The sequence below is a fragment of the Rhincodon typus genome, chromosome 7 (genome assembly GCF_021869965.1).
Source record: "Rhincodon typus isolate 14 chromosome 7, sRhiTyp1.1, whole genome shotgun sequence".
Lineage (NCBI taxonomy): Eukaryota > Metazoa > Chordata > Chondrichthyes > Orectolobiformes > Rhincodontidae > Rhincodon > Rhincodon typus.
In genome coordinates, this window is record NC_063338.1 from 83358458 (window position 1) to 83382119 (window position 23662).

Here is a 23662-nt window from a genome sequence, read left to right on the forward strand (position 1 = left end):
CTGGCTGCGTTGTTTGTAGATGTTGGGGAAGAGGACAGAAGAAGGTTGAATGGGGTTCAGGGACTATGAGCTGGGACACTGTCTGAGCGAGATCATCAGATGAGGTTGGTCTCAGTTGTGACCTGATGCTCAATGGTGAGTCATGGTCTGGGGGAGATAGGAGGCACTTGAGAGCTTTCGCTCAGACTCCACAATGTCGAGCTCAGTAAGCCAGACAACAGCACCAACGTTGTTGGCAACTGAATGACAGTCAGGTTCGGATCTAATAGCACAGAGTGCAGATGGTTCAGAGGGAGAATACGTTTGAATGGGTAACGGTTGTGTGGGGGGAGGCGGGGGTGGAATTAAGGTGACACTGGAAAAGTGAAATGCAGACTGGGTGACCGTTTTGCAGAAAGACCACCCGCAATCTGACAACAAAAACGACCCCGAGTTTCCAGTTACCTGGCACATCATATTCCCTGTGCCACATTTCTGTCGCAAGCCTGCTGCAGTGCTCCAGGTGAACCTCAGCACAAGTTCAAAGAACAACATCTCATTTTCTACTTGGAGACCCTTGCAGCCTCTACGACTCAACATTGAGTTCAATAACCTTAGAGCCTGTTCCAATCTTTCTATGTTTTTTTTTACCCACCCCATACCAGGCGCTGTTATGACATTCGTTGTTTTTAGCATAGTCACCAATTCTCACATACTTCTAGGCCTATTATCACACAATATGGGTTGCATTCAGTACATTTCACTCATATTCACCCACATTTTAGCCTTGATGATTACCTATTCATCTTTTCTTCTGTCCTGGCCTGCTGTCCATGATTTCCTTGTTTACCTACCCCTTTTATATCGGTCTCTGGGCTCCATCTCCACTTATCCATTTACCTCCCCACAACACCCACCCTCCCCCAACTTCAGCCTCAGTATAAATATCAGTTTTCCTAGCTGCTGGTACGGAGTTAGAGGATCGGCCACAATCATACTGAACAGTGAAGCATGCTTTAACATCCGAATGGCCCACTTCTGCTCCTATTCTCTACGCCTCTTTGCAATAAAGTCAGGAACTGAGTGGCCCTTGCAGAACATTAACTGAGCATCAGCGGGTAGTTTATTGCTGTGTACATGTTGCTTACCCACAACACCTTCCATCGAAGAGTGTCAGATGTTTACAGCGCAGAAAAATGTCCTTCAGACCACTGAGTCCATGCCAGACAAAAATAACCACCTAACTGTTCTAAATCCATTTTTGTTACACACCTGTTGTAACTAGATTCTTAATTCCAAATTTTTTTTATATATAAATTCAAATTCTATCATCTTCATGGCCAGATTCAAACCTGGGTCCCCAGAAAATTACCTGCATATGGTCAGACCACATTTGGAGTATGGTGTTCAGTTCTAGCCACCTTATTTAAAAGGAGATTTACCAGGATCATCACAGGGATTTTAGGTACAAGGTAGGATGAGAGAAATGGGCTTATTCTCATTGGAGCAGAGAAGATCAAGAGGTGACCTTATTGAGGTGTTGAAAATTATGAACAATTTTGATGGGGTAAAAGAGGATATTTGGTTTCCACTGGTTATTATGACAGTGATCAGACATCACAATGTGAAGATTGTCAGCAAGAGTTAGGAGTGAGATGAAGAAAAACTTCTTTACTCAGAGTTGTTAGGATTTGGAATGTGCTGCCTGGAAGAATGGTGGTAGAGATGGTCCCATGAGAAATTTCAAGAGTGACAGATACATATATTTGAGAGAGATGAATTTTAAGGGCTACGGATATGGGGCTAGAGAATGAGACTATAGCTAGGTAGCTCTTTTGGGAGCCAGTACAGATGTGGGTCGAATGGCCTTCTTCTGTACAGTATAATTCTATGACTCCATTTCTGGATTAATCGTCTAGTGATAATACCACTAAGGTATCATCTCCATTACTTGGCTTATGATTAAGATGAGACTGACATGGTGCTAGTTAGCTAAAGTTGGATATGTCCTACTTTTTTGTCGACAGGACATACCCAGGTAATTTCATTTGTTGAGTAGATGCCAGTGTTGTAGCTATAATGGAACAGCTAGGTGTGCAACTAGTGTTGGAGGATTTTTTCAAGAGTATTACACAACTGTTACAGTATCTGGTGTCATCAAATGTTTCTTGATATCCTTTAAGTCCGATAACAATAACGCCAACACACTGAACCGGGCGCACAAGCAGCACTAGAACTCTGTGCATGGCAGTGATTCTCCTGTAAATGAAAACAAACCCTGAAGGACATATATAGAGTCATTTAAACCAAAGATAGTCAGCATGGACTTGAGAACATTGCATCCGACTAATTTGATTTTTCTGAGGAAACAGAGGTGGATTTGATGTCCTCTATATGAATTTTAGCAAGGATATTTGTCAAGATCCTGCATGGCAGGCTGATTATAAAAGCAAAAGATGCATATAATCTAAAAGGAAAGTGGATTCAAATTTAGCTCAGCAGTAGTAAGCAAAAGGTAATGGTTGATGGGTCTTTTTGTGATCGCAAAGCAGTTGGATCTAACCAGGCTCTGTATTGGGTCCCTGATTTTTGTAATGTAGATGTCGGTTATTTCAGCCAAAGTTTATGAGGCATATCAAGTAGTTTAAACATGATCTAAAATTTGGCCACATAGTTGGCTCTGGGGGAAAAAACAGCTTTTGAGCAACTGGACCAGGTGGGTGCAGAAGAGAGAAATGGGATTCCATAAGAGAAGCGGGAGGTAATGGATCATGGCAAGATAATAAAGTTTTTTTTAAAAATGGTATAATGCTGAGAAGCACAGGGGGAGCGTGTCCACAGATATCTTATCACTATTGGTAATGTGAATTTTGGTAGATCTGTTAAGGTTTTTCTTTCTTAAGTAATCAGAAAGTCATTTGGAACATTTGAGTAAATATACCAAAGCATGTGACTTCAGTCAACTGTCTACTAGGATACCTCATTAACGTCAAGGTAACTGATGAAGTCATTGAATTTTTATGACATACAAGCAAGCAAACCTGGGACAGCTAGTTTTTGAGTTTAGTTGAGAATTATGTTACAGTTCAGGAGAAAAGTTTCACCACAGCAGAACGGTTTTTGTTTATGAAGTCTCCAAGATGAGAAAATGGGTGTAGAAGTTTTCAAACTGTCAGAACTGAGAAATGGTTTAGGCTGTTGGAGCTGCAAAGGAGTTCCTTGGCCATCAAGACTTGAAAAGTAAATTAGGTAAGGAATGACAGAGGCAAAATAAGTGAGGTATTTCACTAGGTTTGAGTATCTGGAAAGGATATCACAAGTAAAAGGGTTGAATTGTTCTTGTTGCTCAGAATAAGATCTTTATAAACTGTATCACATAGTTTTTTTTTCCTTTCATGTAATAAACTTGTGTTCTTTTCTTTAAGAACTTTGGCACCTTTGTGTGAACATGTTCAGTGGCTAAACACCACAGTAACCAACAGCAAAAATTAAACTTATAAGCTATTAAGCCAGTCTTACCCTGGGATCTTACTTGCCTAGTGTTACCATCAGCTGAGATAATAAACTAAGAATCATTCTAATTGTCCTTCTGTTAAGACACCTTTGTTCCAGACAGACTTTATGTGCTGAATGTACAAGTTTCAAGTTTCAATTAAAATCTCCTCTGGACTATTCAAGAGGCAGCTTATTGACAAATTGTGTCAATTAGGTGCATCAAGGAGAACAAGGGGTCATGCAAATAAATTTACATAAGGGAAAAATAGATTAATGCTTACTGGAATACAGTTAAAATCATTAATAGAGTTTACTTACCAATTCTCTTCTAAGCTGAATGAAGAATTGTTTGCATTTAAATGATATTTTTACAATCTTCAACCTGCGTTAAAGATGATAGTTAGCATTAGCAATAATTCAAAGTCTCTTGAGAAATTTCACTCATTAACTTTAACATATAAAAAAACAATTCAGACCTTTTACAGTCTCACGATATTCTAAAGTGCATTAACCAGTTAATTACTTTTGAAGTGTTAGAAACTTGCAACCTGAATAGCTGTAAATTGGGAGTGGGGTGTGTGCAGCAGGACCTGGGCGTCCTTGTGCACCAATTGCTGAAGGTAAACATGCAGGTGCAGCAGGCATTAAAAAAGGCAAATGGTACGTTGTCCTTCATTGAGAGAGGTTGCGAGTACAGGAGCAGGGATGTGTTGTTGCAGCTGTACAGGGCCTTGGTGAGACCTCACCTGGAATACTGTGTGCAATTTTGGTATCCTTTTTCTGGGAAAGGATGCTCTTGCTCTCAAGGGATTGCAGCAAAGGTTTACCAGGCTGATTCTGGGAATGGCGGGTCTGATGTATGAGGAGAGATTGACTAGGTTGGGATTGTTTTCGCTGGAGTTCAGACGAATGAGGGGAGATATCATTGAGATTTATAAAATTCTAACAAGACTAGACAGTGTAGCTGCAGGAAGGATGTTCCCGATGGTGGGTATGTCCAGAACCAGGGGTAATGGTATGAGGATTTGGGGTAAACTATTCAGGACAGAGATGAGGAGACATTTCTTCACCCAAAGAGTGGTGAGTCTGTGGAATTCTTCACCACAGGAAGTAGTTGATGCCGAAACATTGAATGTATTCAAGAAGCTACTAGACATAGTATTTGGGGCAAATGGTATCAAAAGTAATGGGGAGAAAGCAGGATTAGGCTATTAAGTTGGACGATCAGCCACGATCATGAAGACTGGCAGAGCAGATTGGAAGGGCCAAGTGACCTCCTTCTGCTCCTTTCCTTTATGTTTCTATGTAGTAAAATATGGTAACCAAATTGCAATATCCAATAAGTGATCAGCTAACCTTTTTGATTTTGTTGGTGTAAAGATAAACATCTGACAGGACAAGGGAGAACTCTCTTACTCATCTTTGAGTAAGGCAAGGGGACCTTTTACAGCCACCTGAGAATGCAAAGAGGGCTTTATATTTTACTCTCAGCAGTGCATTTGCTGAATTGCAGTGTCAGCATGGATAATGTACTCCAGTCCTAGAGTGAGGTTTAAATCTATGACCTTCTCACGAAGGTGAGAAAGCCACAACTGACCCTATTAAGTGAACATTTGTTTCAAAACAGTTTTCAAAATAATGTAAAAACCGTATATTTACTTTCATATTTTTGATTGTGGATTGAAATGGGAAAAGGACTAATTTAAAAACTAAAGATGGTGGAAGAGGCTGTTAACACTTTGTAAAAGCGAGCTTCCAGCACTTATTTTAAATGCTCTTTGTTCAAGACGTAGTTGGTGGCTGTGGTTCAGGGAGAGGAGTTTACTCTCATATAAATACATGATTGGTCTTTGGCTTGGTGACCAGTTGTTGATGACCAAGGTCTTCTGTCTGCTTATGCGATTAGCTTACAGGTAGCTGAACAGGTTATGGGTGTGAAGGAGGAAGTCAAAAGCCATCTGATCTCTGAAAGACAGGCTCTGTCCGTTTTTCTGCAGTTAAAAGAAATCAAAACCTGAAGAAAGCCAGTTTATTTTCCCTCACCACTTGCTTTAAGATGTGTCTTTTAATCGATAAGTCAGAGACTAAGTTGTAAGCCAGTCACTTGTTTGCTTGCAGGAGATACAGAAAGTACCGGAAGAGGGATCGAGGAGCAGCAAGTGGTGACAAGCCAAAAGGGATCATTTCAATAAATCGTGTAACAGGGACCATTGAAATGCCAAAAAACCTCCCAGTTATTTTTCCTTCACGTCTAACAACAATCCTTCATTTTGTGTCTGTTTGCATGTGTTTGTAGTGGAAGTTTTATACAGGTCAGCATTTCTACTAGTCGAATTATAGGTTGACAGTTCATCGTTATTTACATGTAGCTTTCATCTATTTACAGTAATTCTTGTCAAGTACCGAAACCTGGTTGGTGCTGTCAACCTGGTCGACATGACAGGTAAATTGGGGAATTTTGCATTCTTCTACGAAATCTTTAACTTTTTTTGAGGGCATTCTGGGAATAGCAAGGCTCGATTTCAGCATGCTACCCCACTGAGACGTAACATAAACTATTAACACTTAAGAAGTTAATTACCAAGGAGCAAAAATGAATTAACCTACATACCTGAAATGATAAACACTGTAGTAATTGCTTTAATGGTTGGTTGCTCGTTCAGTTTTTTTGTAATTCAGCCCAATTTTTTCAAGCAGAAACAAACAAGCGCAGTTAACTGTGAAAGTTGAGGAATTGCTCTCAGTAACTGCCATCAATAATTTCCTGCTCTTTCACAGGTTGTACTGAAGTCCCCGCATACAGCAATTTTTATAAATTATTGAACAAGAACTTCCTCTGTTATGTTGTAATAGCACTGCTAAAAAGCCCTGAAAAAGCAATGCCTTGTTTGAAGGTATAGCTGGGCTTCTAGCAGTATATCAAATGATAACTACTCCTGAATAACCCTTTGGCCCCGGGAAATGTTATTTTTCTTTATACGTGTAATGCCATTTTCAAATAAGCCCGGTTCAACATATATTAGGTATGCCTTATCCAGATTCAAATGTATGAAAGTTACATATGCTTGCACTGAGTAAGTGAGTGCAAAAATCCTATGAAGGTCTAGAAGGCCCTCAGTATTAGTATGTGTCTTTCTAACAATGTACAACGCGCGTGATAATTCTTAGTCCGAAAATGAAATTTCAGCCAAGAGATCCGAATTCTAGTCTGGTTATCTTAATAGATTCACCGACAACAGGACATTTAATTTTTCCATTTGTGGGGTGCAGGTGGTGGTTACAGCAGGAAAGAGAGATAATAAATAGGTGCAAGAAAGACAACTAAAGCAATGTAAAGAACTAGAAAAAGCCAAATTTTAAAACTAAATAATGCATTCAGACTATCCATGATCCTGTATAAATGACTTACAAAACTCTTAAAAATAGAAGCCTTGTAATCAAAGCCAAATTTTGTAGCAGTGATCTTGCGTGAATGATGCTCACTTTTATTAATGCACCATTTCTAATGAGGACCAAACACGTTGTGAAGCATGTACCACCACAAATTGCTGTATAATCAGTGTCTCACTGCCTCCAGTGGTGTGAAAACACATCTTGTACTTATCTGCGATAACACAGCGTGGAGCTGGAGGAGCACAGCGGGCCAGGCAGCAGAGGAGCAGGAAAGTTTACATGATTGCTTTAATGTTACTGCAAATTTCACATTTACTACCCAGTAAATGCACTGCAGAATGCTAAAACTGATAGTTAACAGCACAGTACTCTTTTTATGACATGGTTATAGTTAAGAGTGTACCTATCACCCTCTCTTACCCAGAGAGCAAAAATTCCAAGTACAGAGTTTCATTTCTAAGTTGCAAATGATTTTAGATTTTTAGAATGTCAAATTTAAAATGCACACTCTTACTTTTTGTGTCAATACAATCTTTCAGTCTCTCTCCACAGATGCTGCCAGACCAGCAGAGTTCCTACAGTAATTTCTGTTGTTGTTTCACAATCTTTCACTCACTATTTTCCCTTCTGACTCTGATTTGATATTGAATACACAGCCTAATTTGCTCTGTGAGTCATGTTTATTTTTCAATCCTATAATACCATTAGCTATACAGATACACTGTTGATCCCACTGTTCAAAGTCCTGGTCAACCAGTTGTCATCACTGGCTTACAATCCCTCCTGAATGCCTTGATTAAATCTGCCTCCACTATACTCACATGGTAGTGTATTCCATATACCAACTATTTGTTATGTAAAGTTTCTTTACTTGTTGCTATAGCTTCTTTTGCCAATTACCTTAATGACCACTCTGGTTTCCAATTCACCTAGCAATGGAAACAGTTTCTATCTACTTTGTTCAGACCCTTCATGATTTTGAATACAAAATCAAATCTACTCTACTCTTAGATAACAAGGTGTAGAGCTGGATGAACCAGCAGGCCAGGCAGCATGAGAGGAGCAGGAAAGCTGACGTTTCGGGTCTGGACCCTTCTTCAGAAATGGGGGAAGGGAAGGGGACGCTGAAATAAACAGAGAGAGGGGGAGGCGATGATGGAAGGTGGAGCAGATAGGTGGAGAGGAGACAGACAGGTCAAGGAGACTGGGATGGAGCCAGTAAAGGTGCGAGTAGGTAGGGAGTTGGAATGGGGGTTGGTCAGTTGAGGGAAGATGGACAGGTCAAGGAGGCAGGGATGAGGCTAGTAGGTAGGAAGTGGGAGGGGGGGGTGGTCAGTGAGGTGGGAGAAAAGATGGACAGATCAAGGAGGTGGGGACGAGCTGGGCTGGTCTTGGGATGAGGTCAGGAGTGGGGAGATTTTGAAGCTTGTGAAGTCCACATTGAGACCACTGGGCTGCAGGGTTCCCAAGTGAAATATGAGGTGCTGTTCCTGCAGCCTTCAGGTGGCATTATTGTGGCACTGGAGGAGGCCTAGAATGGACACGTCATCCAAGGAGTGGGAGGGAGAGTTGAAGTGGTTCGCAACTGGGAGGTGCAGTCGTTTGTCACGAACCGAGCGTAGGTGTTCCACAAAGTGGTCTCCAACCCTCTGCTTGCTTTCCCCAACGTAGAGGGGGCCACGTCGGGAACAGCGGATACAATATACCACATTTACAGATGTGCAGGTGAACATCTGCTTGATGTGGAAGGTTTTTCTTAGGGCCCGGGATGGGGTTGAGGGGCGAGGTGTAGGGGCAGGTGTAGCACTTCCTGTGGGGCTAGTGGGGAGTATGGAGCGGATGAGGAATCACTGAGACAGCGGTCCCTCCGGAAGGCAGATAAGGGTGAGGTCAGATTGCAGGTGGTGGAAGTGGCGGAGGATGATGAGTTGAATCCGGTGATACGTGAGGACGAGGGGGATTCTGTCTTTGTTGTTATTGCGGGGAGGGGGCGAGAGGGCTGAGTTGCGAGAAACGAGAGAGATGCAGTCGAGGGCGTTTTCGAACACTTGAGGGAAATTGCGGTCCTTGAAAAACGAGGACATCTGGGATGTCCGGGAGTGGAATGCCTCATCTCGGGAGCAGATGCGGCGGAGGTGAAGGAGTTGGGAATAGGGGATGGCATTCTTGCAGGAAGGTGGGTCAGAGGAGGTGTATTCTAGGTAGCTGTGGGAGTCTGTAGGCTTGAAATAGATATCAGTTTCCAGGTGATTGCCAGAGATGGAAACAGAGAGGTCCAGGAAGGACAGAGAGATATCTGAGATGGTCCAGGTGAACTTAAGGTTGGGGTGGAAGGTGTTAGTAAACTGGATGAAGTGTTCGAGCTCCTCATGGGAACACAAGGTGGTGCCGATACAGTCATCGATATAACGGGGGAAGAGGTGGGGGATGGGGCCAGTGTAGCTGCGGAAGAGGGACTGTTCCACGTATTCTACAAAGAGGCAAGGATAGCTTGGGCCCATGTGGGTACTCATTGCCTGTAGGAAGTGGGAGGAGTTGAAGGAGAAGTTGTTAAGGGTAAGAACGAGTTTGGCTAAGCGGATAAAGGTGTCGGAGGAGGGGGACTGGTCAGGCCTGCGGGAGAGAAAGAAGCGGAGGGCTTTTAGGCCATCTGCATGGGGAATGCAAGTATGTAGGGACTGGATGTCCGTGATGAAGATGAGGTGTTAAGGACCAGGGAATCGGAAGTTTTGGTGAAGGTGGAGGGCGTGGGTGGTGTCACTGATGTTGGTGGGGAGATCCTGGACCCGGGGGGAGAAACTGGAGTCGAGATAAGTGGAGATACGTTTGGTGGGGAAGGAGCAGGCAGAGACAGAGACAGAGACAATGGGTCGACCAGGGCAGTCCGGTTTGTGGATTTTGGGGAGGAGATAGAAATGGGAAGTGCGGGGTTGGTGAACAGTGAAGTTGGAGGCTGTGGATGGGAGGTCACCTGAGGTGATGAACCTTCTCTTCTCAAAAGGAAAAGAAGTCCAAACTCCCCAATCTTTTCTGAGAACTGACCTGCCTAATTTCTTGAACTAGAATCCTGAATCTTTCCTGCACCTCCTCTAAATGCCTTCAAATCCTTTCTAAAAAGTGTGTTGCTGAACTGGATTTAATACTCCAATGCAGGGTTAACCAGCGTTTTATACAGGTACAACTAAACTTCTGTGATTTTGTACCCTATGCCTCTATTGATAAAGCCCAGTATGCATTATGCTTCATTATTCACACTCTCAATGACTTATGCACATTTATCCCCATGTTCGTTCTGGTCCTCAACAGCCTTCAGAGTTGTACCCTTTATTTTATCTTGTATGTGTTGTTATCTCTAAAATAAACCACTTCACACTTCTCTAAATTGAATGACAACTGCCACTCAATCACCTACTCCACCAACCTGCCAATATTCTATTCAAGAAGGACACTAACCTCCTCAGTTCACAATCCCTCTAAGTTTCTTCCCCGGTGTAAACATGCATGTGAGTGGACCCCTCACATTAGAATTGATCTTTCTCTGCACTTTCTCTATAGCTGTAATACGAAAATCTGGATTTAATTCGACTAACCTAATGTACTTATGTAAAGTATGATTTGTCATTAGGGAATGGGCAAAAAATGCTGGCTATAGGCAGTGACTCGCCAGCCCTCTGCCAAGATGCGCAATTCAATTGTGGTCAGGTTTCCCAATATTTTGGTTTTCAAAACCTGAAATCTGCTGCACCTACCTGCTTACTTTCAGCAACTGGTGTACAAGGACACCCAGGTATCATTGCACTTCCCCCTTTCCCAATCTGTCACCGTTCTGCTAATAGCTGTCTTCTTGTTTTTGCAACCGAAGTGGATAACTTCATGCTTATACACATTATCCTTCATCTGTCATGCATGTCAACTCACTCAACTTGTCCAAATCACACTGGAACATCCATCCAGCTTTATATGACTCTAGAACTGCATCAATTTGGTTGACTCTTAACTGCTGTCCGTGTAATTAGGGAATGAGTAATAAATGCTGGCCAAGCCAGCAACACCCACATCCAAAGAACAAATAAAAGTACGGTAACATTATGCCACTCAATGCATTTGAAAGAGAACCAGTAAGATGCTGTTAATGCAAAGGTAACAGTGGAGCATTACATCATCAATAGCTTTTACAGTTCTATAAATGTGCCTTCACCGTTATTTTGCCTGAAAATTCTGACATCAAGTTTTATAGTTATTCATTTCTCTAAATGTAGCCAATGTACAAATATTAATCATCTAAACACAGGCAGCGAATCTCTATCCCTCCTCCCAGATGCACAATTCAATTGTGGTCAGGTTTCCCAATATTTTGGTTTTCAAAACCTGAATTCTCAGAGACAAAGTTTTCATTCACAATACTTCATCGTACGTGTGAAAAGCCACATTCAAAATATGTTTATCATGCTCATATGTACGTATCTGAACTCTTCACTCATCAAAATTTGTTAGCTATTTCTCCTCAACCAACATGGCGACGGAGTAGCAACGCTGTGTGCAGGCTCCTGGCCAGAGCTCACCTGCTTTGTCTGCTTTTACTATTTTCGTCTTTCACAGCTTCTTTTTCTTACTTTAATCGACTTGCCTTCTATGGAGAGATCGGTAGCTTCAAGATGTTTAGTGCATCCGAGGCAAAGTTTCTTCCGGTGACGGCAGTGGAGGGAGTCAACTTTGGTGCAGCCCGATGGAGACCGAGCCCAGCACAAGGGAGAGTGAGAGCATGTTGGGGAGAGCAAGAGAGAGAGGCTAACACAGAGGAAATTGAGCCAGCAAAGAGGACAGTGAAATACTGTGCCCAACGTAGAAGAGAGAGAGTCCGGTGCAGTGGCACTAGAGGTCCTCCGACATCTGTGGATGTGATGACAGCAGACAGCCTGAGCATGTGTGGCGGGGACCGTGGGAAAGTCAGCCCATTGCAGAATAGATCGAGCCACGTGGCGGGTGTGTGCCCAGCCTGACTACACACTTAAGGCTGTAATGTTGAACTTTTAATTTTATTTCTTTTCCTGTGTACTAAAGATTTCGTACCTAGGTACCTTTGTACCCAAGGTGCCGGGACACACTACACTTTTCACTGTACTTTTGTATCCCTGTGCTAGAGTACACGTGACAATAAAATCTGATTCTAATTAGGGGATTCTGTCTATTCCTCGATGTTCTTTGCTCACAAAGATTGATTTATCCAAGAGAGTGAATTACTCAATATCAGTGTAGCAACATAACATCTCTCAAACCACCAAACAAAAAGCCATCATTCTGTAAACCATTGATTCTAGCTCACTTCTTTCCAACAGAATATTTTCCCACTAAACAAGAGGTCACAGGTTTAAGGTGAGAGTGGGAACATTTAGGGGAGAAGTGTGGGGAAAATTTTTCACACTGAGGGTGGTAGGTGCCTAGAACCCACTGCCAGTGGAGGCAGTGAAGTAGGTATGTTAACAATGATTAAGGCTTATCTTGATTAGACACATGAATGGGAGGCAGAGGGATACAAACTGCATGTGGGCAATAAGTTGAGAGTCTAAATACAGATTAGGAAACGGCACAAGCTTGGTGGGCCAAAGGGCCTGTTCCTGTGCTGTATTGTACAAAACTGTCAACTGTACTTAGCACACACACACCACACAAAGAGAAAAGCTGCATATAGACTCCTGGTTCATTTGTCACTTTCCAGCAATTGTATGTATAATATTTGGACAACTTAGTGGACGGAAGCTGCTTTCTAAATTTAACATTGTTCATTGAATTTATTTGGGTTTCTGCCCGATTTTCACAAACAGCTGCATGCTCCTACGCAGCAATAATAATTTTCACAGTCAATATGACAATCAGGTTTTTCTCAACAACACAGATTCAAAACACAGGTGTGCTGAAACTTAGAAAAGCACTCAGTTTCATGGCTTCAGAAACTGCCTAATGTGCCCATTTGAAATCCTTGACTACCAGTATGGAATTGTTTCTTCTTCTTTTGAGTGTCATGAGGAGCTAGCAATAAATTGTGCTTTTGATGCAGATATTTCAAGTGAAGGGCAAAGGCCTAATATCAAACATTAGGGAACCTTTTCTGCCTTGGAATGGCATGACTTAACCAAGATGATACTTCAAATACAGCACTTTCAAGTGTTTCTCTTAAGTTGCAAAATGATGACATCCTGAAAACATCTATGGGAGACAAAAGAGAATTAGAATTCTCAAAGACCAACAGCTTTCCCCTCCACTGGTTATATTAGCACACCAATATTTTTATCAAAATTCAACTAATAGCATCTTATCAGACAATAAGTTGGTTTCACCCACAGTGGAAAGAATATACAGAATACAATGTGACAAAAACTACATGACAAAGTCAGATCTACTTATGTTCATGTAAGTAATAAAAGTAATGATCATGCATAATCTAGCTCATTTAAAGAACGCATTTTACTTGATATAAAATTGCTCTCTGAATAGGGTAGAAGCTGTGTCATAAAAACATTGAACATTTCAGTTCAAAAAGGAAGCCAACCGGCCATGTGCTGCCTCTGAACGGCTATCCTATAAGTTCCTTCTCTTCTCCATAGCACTATAAACTCTCCCCAAATATTCAAACCCATTTTGAAAGCTATCAAGTCTCCTTCCAACACCCTTTCGTGCAGTTCACTTGACACATGAAGGAGTCAAATCGCACTCAAATCAATGAGGCTGTTTCTCTCTCCACAATGCTGCCAAACCTACTGAGTTTCCCCAGGATTCCTTTTATTTTACTTGATATCATAACTTGCTGCATAAACCTTGTTTTGCCAGTCACCTTTGGTTCTTTTGCAAATTACCTTGAATCTGCACCCTCTGGTTATCAAGCCATATGCAACAATTTCTCCTTAACCAAAGCTGTTCATGGTTTTGAACATCACAATGTCTGTATCAATACTAAATTGTTCACTTTTAAAGACAAGAAGGGAGCAAAGATATTTGTTGAAATGAAGCTCTCCTGAAAAATATATTGCTAAAAAATGAGACAATATTTGTAAAATGTGTAAATGAATACACATTTGTGGAATGTGGCTCTGGATTGCCAATCTGGTACAGAGCAAGTTGATATTACTTGGTAAATAATTTGAGGGGATTTGTTGAAATGAAGCCTCTTCATATTTTTCAGCACTTATTTATTGCATTCATATTTTATACACTCTGTACGCAAATCTCTATGTATTCCGTCACTGTGAACTCTGCAAAGGCATCGCTTTTCTTACTTCATCTACTGAATTTTTATAGATTTAATTGAAGGCAAGTCACATGGCAACATATCTGATGTCTAAGCTATCAAAAGCACCTTATTCCATATCTTTTCTAAATAATGCAAGTGGCATATAGATGAAAAGTAGAAATAAATCCCTTTATGCATCCCATCAATTATCTTTCAATTATCAACAAACATGTAGCCCTTATGATGTGTCATTAACCCTCATGGCTACTTATCTTGAGCTCAACTGGAAAATTTCACTAACCAGATGAAGAAAATCCATGTTCTAGTTGGTTGACTCGCCGAGCTGGTTCATTGTTTTGCAGACATTCCGTTACCATGCTGGGTAACATCATCAGTGCAGCCTCCGATGAAGCGCTGTTGTGTTTTCCCGCCTGCTATTTAAACTCTGGAGTCCGTTGAGCTGGATTACCTCATTTCCGGTTTTCCTTTGCAATGGAGTGCATATGGGGTCGAGCTCTACGTGTTTGTTGATGACTTTCTTCGTGGAGTACCACACTTCTAGGGATTCCCGTGCTTGTCTCTGCTTTGCTTGTCCCAGGATCTTGGTGTTGTCCCAGTCGAATTGGTGGTTCTCCTTATCCATGTGGATAGAGATGAGCCAGTATTGGTCGTGTCTTTTTGTAGCCAATTGATGTTCATGTACCCTTGTTGTTAATTTCCTTCCTGTTTGTCCGATGTAGTGTTTGTCACAGTCTCTGCAAGGAATCTTGTATATGACGTTGGTCCTGTCCATAGTGGGTAATGGGTCTTTGGTTCGGGTGAGCAGTTGTCCATAAGACCATAAGACATAGGAGCAGAAATTAGGCCATTCAGCCCATCGAGTCTACTCCGTCATTCAATCATGGCTGATAAGTTCCTCAACCCCATTCTCCCCGTAACCCTTGATCCCCTTGATAATAAAGAACCTATCTATCTCAGTCTTAAATGTACTCAATGACTTGGCCTCCACAGCCTTCTGTGGCAGTGAATTCCATAGATTCTCTCTGGCTGAAGAAGTTTCTCCTTATCCCCATTCTAAAAGGACTTCCCTTTATTTTAAGGCTATGCCCTCGGGTCCTAGTCTCTCCTACCAATAGAAACATTTTCCCAACATCCACTCTATCTAGGCCATTCAGTATTGTCGTAGGGTTGATGTGGGTTTGTGGGCTACTCTGATGCCCAGTGGTCGTACGAATCTTGTGGTCAGTTCAGATGTGTTCCTGATGTATGAAAATGATGAAAATCCATGTAACCTGATCCAATGGATAGAGGTCATGCTCCAAGCAAATTATTGCTTACGTGATATTAGGTCACCATTAAATGAAGTCACCATTCAGACTTCTTCATGAACAGACAGTCTTATTTTTATGAAACTTTGATATGCCAGTACTAGAACACTGAAGGAGTAAGAGGCGACCGTCTTCATTTACACCGAAAGTTAACATCAAAATGCAGAATGCTGTTTTGTTTTTCCTAATCTACATTATTTACACAAGTTCCAACAGCCACTAAGACTTGTATTAAGCAAATTAGGGTTGTCCATTATTAGTTTCAACATTTTAGATAATCTTTCAAAACAACATTCCAATGTAATGAAATAACTGACATCTTGGAAAATGAGCCAAAATAATTTCAATTAATTGAGTGGTAACAACCTGGCACTCACTGCTCATGAGGGTGGTAAAAGTGGAGTCAAAAAAAAAAACAGCTCAGGAGTAAAGTGGTTGGGCATGTAAAGCAAACATGCTTGTAGAGCTAGAAGGATATGACAGGGATTGAATTGTTGTATAGAGATCAGACATGGACTTGATTGGTTAAATGGCTTCCTGTTTTTAATCATTCTAATTTGCAACATAAAAAGCCACGATGAAAACCATACAAAATATGTGCTGAGATTGTCTAAACTGGAGTGGTATCCTTGTCTGTGTTTCTTTGGATGGTCATTTTTCTGGAATTTGGTAAATGAAGGATGAGGCATACCGATCAGCATTAAATGTTAGCTACTGTAACCCTTAAGTTATGATGCTTGCTTGCAAAAGCAGCAGCTGAATATTGTCTTGTTGGGCAACTTTTTACAAGTAGTAAAAATAGTCGAAAATGCTGGAACTACCCAACGGGTTTGAAAGCATTGTGCAGACTGGACGAGAATTAACGTTCCAGGTTAATGACAATTCATTGAAACTGACGTCATCAGTAATTCATCAGCCTGAAACAATAACCGTTTCTCTCTCCACAATTGTTACCAGATCTGAATATTTCCAGCTTCTTTTTACATTTCAGATTTCTAGCATGAATACTTTGTGCTAACAATTTACAAGGATGTTTTAAAAGATATTTCAGAATCTCAAATTAAAGTACATAATTTGCATTTAATAAAATTTACAAAAACACAGACTAAGGCCAAACTGATTGATAATTTTAGCTGCCCACAGATCCAAAATCTGCAGGCAAGTCCAAATCTTTGGGAGGCAATCATTACACTGTTCTGACATGAGACAGGATGGAATGCATTCCACTCAGAAGGAAAGGTATCACGCTGAAATGTCATTAATAGGATGACAATATACTCGAGATCTAGCCTCAAGGCTTACTAGAAAAGCAAAGCATTCAACATAAAACTAATAACTTAAACCATGTAATAATGAACAGCCTTCCCAAATCCACAGGCAATTTATGGTTCTTGTACTTTCTACACAATAAATGAAACAAAGCAAATACAGAGAGAAGAGAGATTATATAAGTGAGTGCACTATTTATTATTAGATATCATTAGTATACTTTTAGTCTATTTCCAAGTTCAAGTTTAATCTTGAAAGGATAATTGGAGTATTCTGGAGTTAATTTAACACAAACAAGATTGGATTTTAAAAATATTTTTCTAAAAAAGCATAAACGTACATGGAACATCAAGGTACTTTACAGAGTTTCAGGACAGCATTATGTCATAGACAAAGAATTTTTATCAAAGTATTTTAACATTATCAAGAAATTGGAAAGAGCTACATAATAGAAGTGGGAAAATTTTCTAGTAAAGCTTGCTGGAACTACATTCTCACATTTCTATTATCCGTCTATTACTTAGCTACATGAAATTGGGCCCAAGGGATGTGACAAAGAAACCTCTTGCTATGTATACTGCATGTTCTTTGTCTATATGCATTTCCCATCTTTCAAAAAGTGAAATGATAAATACCATAACAAGATGGAATTACTCAGCTGATTTGGAAGCATTTTCAAATATACTGTCTGTCTACATATACCCCACCAACCACCACAACCACCTCCAAAGTACAAGACCAAACTGTTTTCCAAGTAATATTAAATCTGCCGCAGATTACTTCTTGTATTATGAAAATATGCTACTCTCCCACTCCTCTCAGGCTTCAATAAATTCCCAAATGAGGAATCAATGAAATTAAACAGCATGGAAACAAATACTTTTCTTGTCTGATTATTCCTCACTTTACTTTCAGACTCACTGGCATTTGTTTTAGACTCAGACTGCAAAAGTCTGTGCTGGCAATCTGTTTATTGCACTATGGTATGATCCAAGACACCACTTCAAATCTGTTACGATCGAGTTTGTGAACAGTAACTTTTGGTTTAAAAATTTTAGAAAGCTTGATTACTCACTTTGAGAACAAAGTCAGAAGATTACATGGTCTTAAACAAACTGAAGAAAACTTACAACACGAAAATACAGTCAATATTATTATGCACTATAACATCCGGAACTAACGAGTTAAACAAGAATTAACAGGTGAACTGTACTCAAATACACCACAAAACTGCACCTTAAATGGGCGATACGACGAATGCAATGCAACCCATCTACAGTCATTCCTGAGAGTCCCAAAAAGTACTTAAATTCCTCGGCTTTAAAGAGCCAATTTGATCACTCAAAAGACATAATATTCCAAATCTTCTGTGCAGATCATCATTGGTTCAGTGTTTCCCCAAGCCCCAACTCTCAACATTGCCAAGGAGCTAATGCGCCTGGGATTCCCAGACACCCAACTCCCAGCTGCAAAGAGCAACTACCCAATCCTGAAGGTGGTTTTTGGCCCGAAACACTGACTTCCCTGCTCCTTGAATGCTGTCTGACCTGCTGTGCTTTTCCAGCTCTACGTTTATTGACTCTAGCTTCTGGTATCTGCAATCCTTACTATTTCTGAGCAACTACACCTCCTCCTGGATTTCCTCACATTCTAATTCTCCAGCAACACAGTTAACTACTGCTGCTGAGTTTCCCCAAGCCTCAGCTGCACAAAGCTAGTGACCACCTCTCCTCTTCAGTTTCTACTGGCTTCCGAGCCCCAGATGCATCGAATGATAAGAGTAATTCAGCCGCCACTTTCCTGGCTCCCTACCGACCTGTCACATGGGCTCCATGTTGCACTACACACAGGTCTCATGGTCAGTGCTTCATTCCACATCATTTAAGCACATTATCCAATCCCTGCAGCTGTCAAAAGGCGGCTAGAAATGAAGATGTGTCGCCGGTCTTCCTGTTTCAGTCTGCATTTGATCTAAATGGCAGCCCATTGCCAAAACTTTAACAACAGAGGACATTCCCGCCATTTTTTTTTTTTTTAAATTGTGCAAGTACAATTCAGCTGCATGCACTCTGGTATCTCCTGAAACACTTGACTTTGGGCACAGCTGGCAAGCAACAGCCATTGACCTTAACAAGCCAAGTGCAGGAGAGAACAGCACACCACTACCTGACAATGTGGCACCTCAAAGACAAAGGGAATTCAAAAATTCCTCAGTTGTCAATTCTAAACAGTAAACTTGCCCATCTCCCCATTCTCAACATGCCACATCACCTGACCAGCTAGGATTCCTGTTGAGCTCAAAATATTAGCAGATGCATTATTTGTGTGTACCATACTAGTTCAATGCAGCCAATGATTATTTCTTATCTCACTTAACAAATCTAATTTGAATTCCAAGATAACGTTTGAGGAATGATAAACGCTCATGCGACTTTTGCAAATTCACCATCTTGATAAAAGAACAAAATTCTTCACTGAATAAAAGTACCAGGTTTCCTGGATGCACAGAGTCATGTACGTATTTTAAATGTAAACACACCGTTATGGAGAGATAAAGTCAATGACATCAAGCATCCTGATGATTTTCTGTATAACATGTTTATCCCAGACAGATTTAAGGGACTCAAAATCAATAAATATCTAGTGATAGACATAACATACAGTCGTTCTAAGTGAGTTGAAACGCTGGAAATCATATTAGAGTTATTCAATATACACTAGTGTTCATTAGATAGGCAACAAAAATCCAGGGTTTATGCATATTTTAAAACATAATTCCACAGAATATAATTCCTGCTGTAGGTAGATTTTGTTTGGAAGATTTACAGACAACTCAGGCTGCAATTATGAAGCATCTTATAAAAACACATACCACATCAATTTTATAATTATTTCCCGTTTAGATGGTTATGAAACTAACAACCAAACAACCTAAAGAACACTGGACCCATAAGTAAATCAACTTAAATGTTCTCTGCTAAGTTGGTTCAAAGCTCTTTGCAAATAACATTGAACTTGCCCAGTAATTAAAGTATAAACATTGTGTTAGCACAGTAATGAAAAGTGAATTGAGAAGGCAGGCCCCAAGCAGTAGTTCATTATGGTCTAAGGGAACAGATGACATGTTGCGACAACATGCGAGTCAAAGTACAAGTATCTGGAATACAAATATACTTGCAGCCAGAAAAGTAGGCACAAAGTCAACAAGCAAGCAATGAATGAATGGAAAATCGTCAAGTGTCAATGTCACAGCTGAGAATGAAGAACCAGCAGCAAACATCTTACCAGCTTTGGTAGAGGGCGCTAAATAAACTATCTTTAATGTTGTTACAGGTAGCTATCAAGACATACTTGCCCAGATTTTTTGATGGCAAGCTAGCTGTTTCTACAGCATTGATGAGAATCGCACATCAGGAAATTGTGGAATCCTTGGTATAAGAGATTTGTATGGAAATTAGAGAAAATTATACAAGCTAGATAGGACCTGATTGGTATCGGGTAGATACGAGCTGGGTTCAGCAGACAGTCATGGACTACAGACTAGTTGTCAGTTGTGAAATAGTAGCAAGGATTCAAAGGGTCTTCAGATGGGATGTATCTAAAGGCAGGTAAAGTGTGTGGCCTGGTGGCTAAATGGCGATTAGGGTGAGAGAATGGGGTTGTACGTGTGAAGGAGCATCAGTTTATGGCAGTATGACTTTGTGGCTGTTGTGCTATTATGTTGCTGGTAAGCAGAAACAGCAGATTGCCAGGGCTTGTCTGGTTGCAGTGACCTTTCAAAGATGGTGCAGGTATGAGAGATGCTGGTCTTTCAGCGGATACCCACTCAGTGGAAATTTGTTCTGGGAATGCCAAATGGAAAAATTGGGCTAGAATTGAATGTGAGAGATGCCATGGGACAGGGTAGGTGGTTAATGAGGCACAATGAGCTAAGATACTATGAGAGAACTCACCAGGCCACATGGCAAGAATCCCTCCAAAAAACGCAATGCAACTTGCACTTAGCCAAAAAAAAAAGGAAATTAAAGGATCCAATGGGCAACTCCCCTATGAGTAGAACTCTTTGAAAGTTTCCAATGCAGTTGGACAGTTATCCAGGAAAAGTTAGACAATTAACTTGGAGGGGCCGACTTTTGTTCTTATGGTCTTATACTGTCGCTCTCACCTTACCTCTGGAATTCAGCTCTTTTGTCCATGTTTGAAGCAAGGCTGCACTGAGGTCAGGAGCTGAATGGGCCTGGCAAAGCAAACTGGGGAGGGGGTGGAAGAGGGTGTGTGGTGGGCACGGGGCAGTGGAGTTTAATCCATTTACAGGATTTGAGCATCACTGGCTGGCCAGCATTTATTCCCCATCCCTGGTTGCCCCTCTGAAAGTGGTGGTGAGTTGACTTCTTGAACCTCTGCAGTTCACCTGCTGTGGGTTGACCAACAATGCACTTAGCAACAGAATTCCAGGGTTTTGACTCAGCAGCAGTGAAGGAATGGTGATATATTTCTAAGTGAGGATGGCAAGTGGCTTGGAGGGAAGCTTGCAACTGGTGGTGTTCCCATGTATCTGCTGCCCTTGTCCTTTAGATGGAAGTGGATGTGGGTTTGGAAGGTGATGTCTAAGGATCTTGAATTTCTGCAGTTTATCTTGTAGATAGGATACACTGTTGCTACAGAGCATTGGTGGTAGAGGGAGTGGATGTTTGTGGATATGATGCCAATCAAGCAGGCTTCTTTGTCGTGAATGGTGTCAAGTTTCTTGAGTGTTGCTGGAACTGTATCCATCCAGGCAAGTGGGTAGTACTTCATCACACTCCTTACTTGTATCTTGTGGGTGAAGAACAGGATTTAAGTCACCAGGTGAGCTACTCGCTGCAGTATTCCTAGCCTCTGAGCTTGTCTGGTAGCCATTGTGTTTACGTGGGGAGTCCAATTGAGTCTTTGGTCAATTGTAACCCCAAGGGTATTGATAGTGGGAGATCAATGATGGTAACATCCCAAATGTCAAGAGGCGGTAGTTAGATAGTCTCTTATTGGACATTGCCATTGGCAGGCATATTTGTGGCATGAATTTTACTAGCCACTTTCCAGGTCAAGTCTGAATATTCTCCAGATCTTGTTGCATTTGAGCATGGACTGCTTCAGTATTTGAAGAGTCGCGAATGGTGCTGAACACTGTACAATCATCAGTGAACATCCCCACTTAGTGATGTTACTTTGGAGGGAAGGTCACATGTTCGGCATGGACTGGTTGGACCGAAAAGTCTGTTTCCATGCTGTATGACTCTATAATATCAACACACGCCTCCCACGATTCACTATCCACCACGTCCTTCTGCTTTGTGAATAATAATTGTAAGCAACATTGAGAACTTCACTTCTTCCAGCTCCATGCATAAATTCCCTCCTTTGTTCTTGGGTGGAACTACTCATTCCCTAGCTACCCTTTTGCTCCTTATTTTATAATATATATAAATAAAATATCTATAAATGCCTTGGAATTTTCCTTAATCCTGTTTGCTAAAGATATTTCATGACCACTTTTAGCCTTGTTTGAGTTTTTTCCTACTATCTTTGCATTCTTCAAGTGCTCTATCTGTATTCAGTTTCGTAAACCTTTTATCTACCTCCTTTATCTTTTTGAGTAAGCTCTCAATTTCTCTCGTCATCCAAGGTTCACAAATCTTGCCATCCTTTTCCTTCATTTTCACAGGAACATCCATGGGCCTGAACTCTAATCAACACAGAAAGAATTGCCAATGCTGGAAATCAGAAATAAAAACAGAAATTGCTGGAAAAACTCAACAGATCTGGCAGCACCTCTACAGAGAAATCAGAGTTAATGTTTCAGGTTGAATGCTAATATTTCCTCTTAACTCTACTCAATTGGTCTTTAAAAGATTTCCACATGCCAGATGCGGATTTACCTTCAAACAACTGCTTCCAGTCTATATTCCCCAGTTGCTACCTAATACTGTGGCAGTTAGCCTTCCCACAGTTTGGTGTTTTCATCAGAGTACTACTCTTATCCTTTTTCATTCGTACCTTAAAACTTACAGATGTGTGGACACTGTTCCCGAAATGCTCCCCCACTGAAACTTTGAAAACCTGGTCTAGTACGGCCCCTTCCTTTGTTGAACTGAGTACATATGCTTTCAAAAAATCCATCCTGGACGCACTTAACAAAACCATACCACCCAAATCCCTGGCATTAAGCAACTCCCAGTTAGTATAGGGAAAGTCAAAAATCACCCACCACAATGACTCTGTTGATTTTACATTTTCTCATAATCCACATCTTTTCCTCTGTCACCCGCAGGCTGTTGGGAGGCTATAGTGCAATCCCAAAGTGATTGCATTCTTCTTGCTCCTGAGCTCTACCGCTATGGCCTCACTGGATGAGCTCTCCAAGGTGTCTTCCCTCAGTACAGCTAAGATATTCTACCTAATCAGTTATGCAACTCCCCACATCTTTTACATCCCTCTCTATCATGCCTCAAACATCTAAATCCCAGAACGTTTAGCTGCCAGTCTTGACCCTCTTTCAAACAAGTCTCTGTAATAGTTACAACATCACAGTTGCACATATCAATCCAGTCTCTAAATTAATCCGCCTTACCTGTCATACTCCTTGCATTAAAAGAATACACTTCAAACAAACCAGTCCTGCCAGTTCAGTAACCACCCAGTCAGTTCTGCTTCTTGGTCTCTGTCTTTTCCTCAACCATTTTACTTGCTGACCTACTGCTCTAGTTCCTTCCCCCTGCCACACTAATTTAAACCCTCCCAAGTCACATTAATAAACCTTCCCTCAAGTTTAGGTGCAACCCATTCTGCTTGTACACATCCCACCTGCCCCGGAACACTATCCCAATGATCTACATACCTGAAGCCCTCCTTTCTACACCAGCTCTATAGCCACATATTTAACTGTTCTATCTTTCTATTCCTAGCCTCATGGTATGTGGCAAAGGAAGAAATTCTG

General features: G+C 41.1%; 1 protein-coding gene across 5 annotated transcripts in view; it reads right to left on the reverse strand.

Moving 5' to 3' along the window:
- The window catches only part of ptpn4a (protein tyrosine phosphatase non-receptor type 4a), a 276928-nt gene that overhangs the window by 101468 nt on the left and 151798 nt on the right, over positions 1–23662 (reverse strand). For all 5 annotated transcript variants that reach the window (XR_007262457.1, XM_048598845.1, XM_048598844.1 and 2 more), the window contains one exon: positions 3793–3856. Coding sequence is in view for 4 of the 5 variants with exons in the window: in XM_048598845.1 (XP_048454802.1) it covers positions 3793–3856 (64 nt within the window). In the remaining variant the exon portion in view is untranslated. The remainder of the gene's footprint in view (positions 1–3792; positions 3857–23662) is intronic.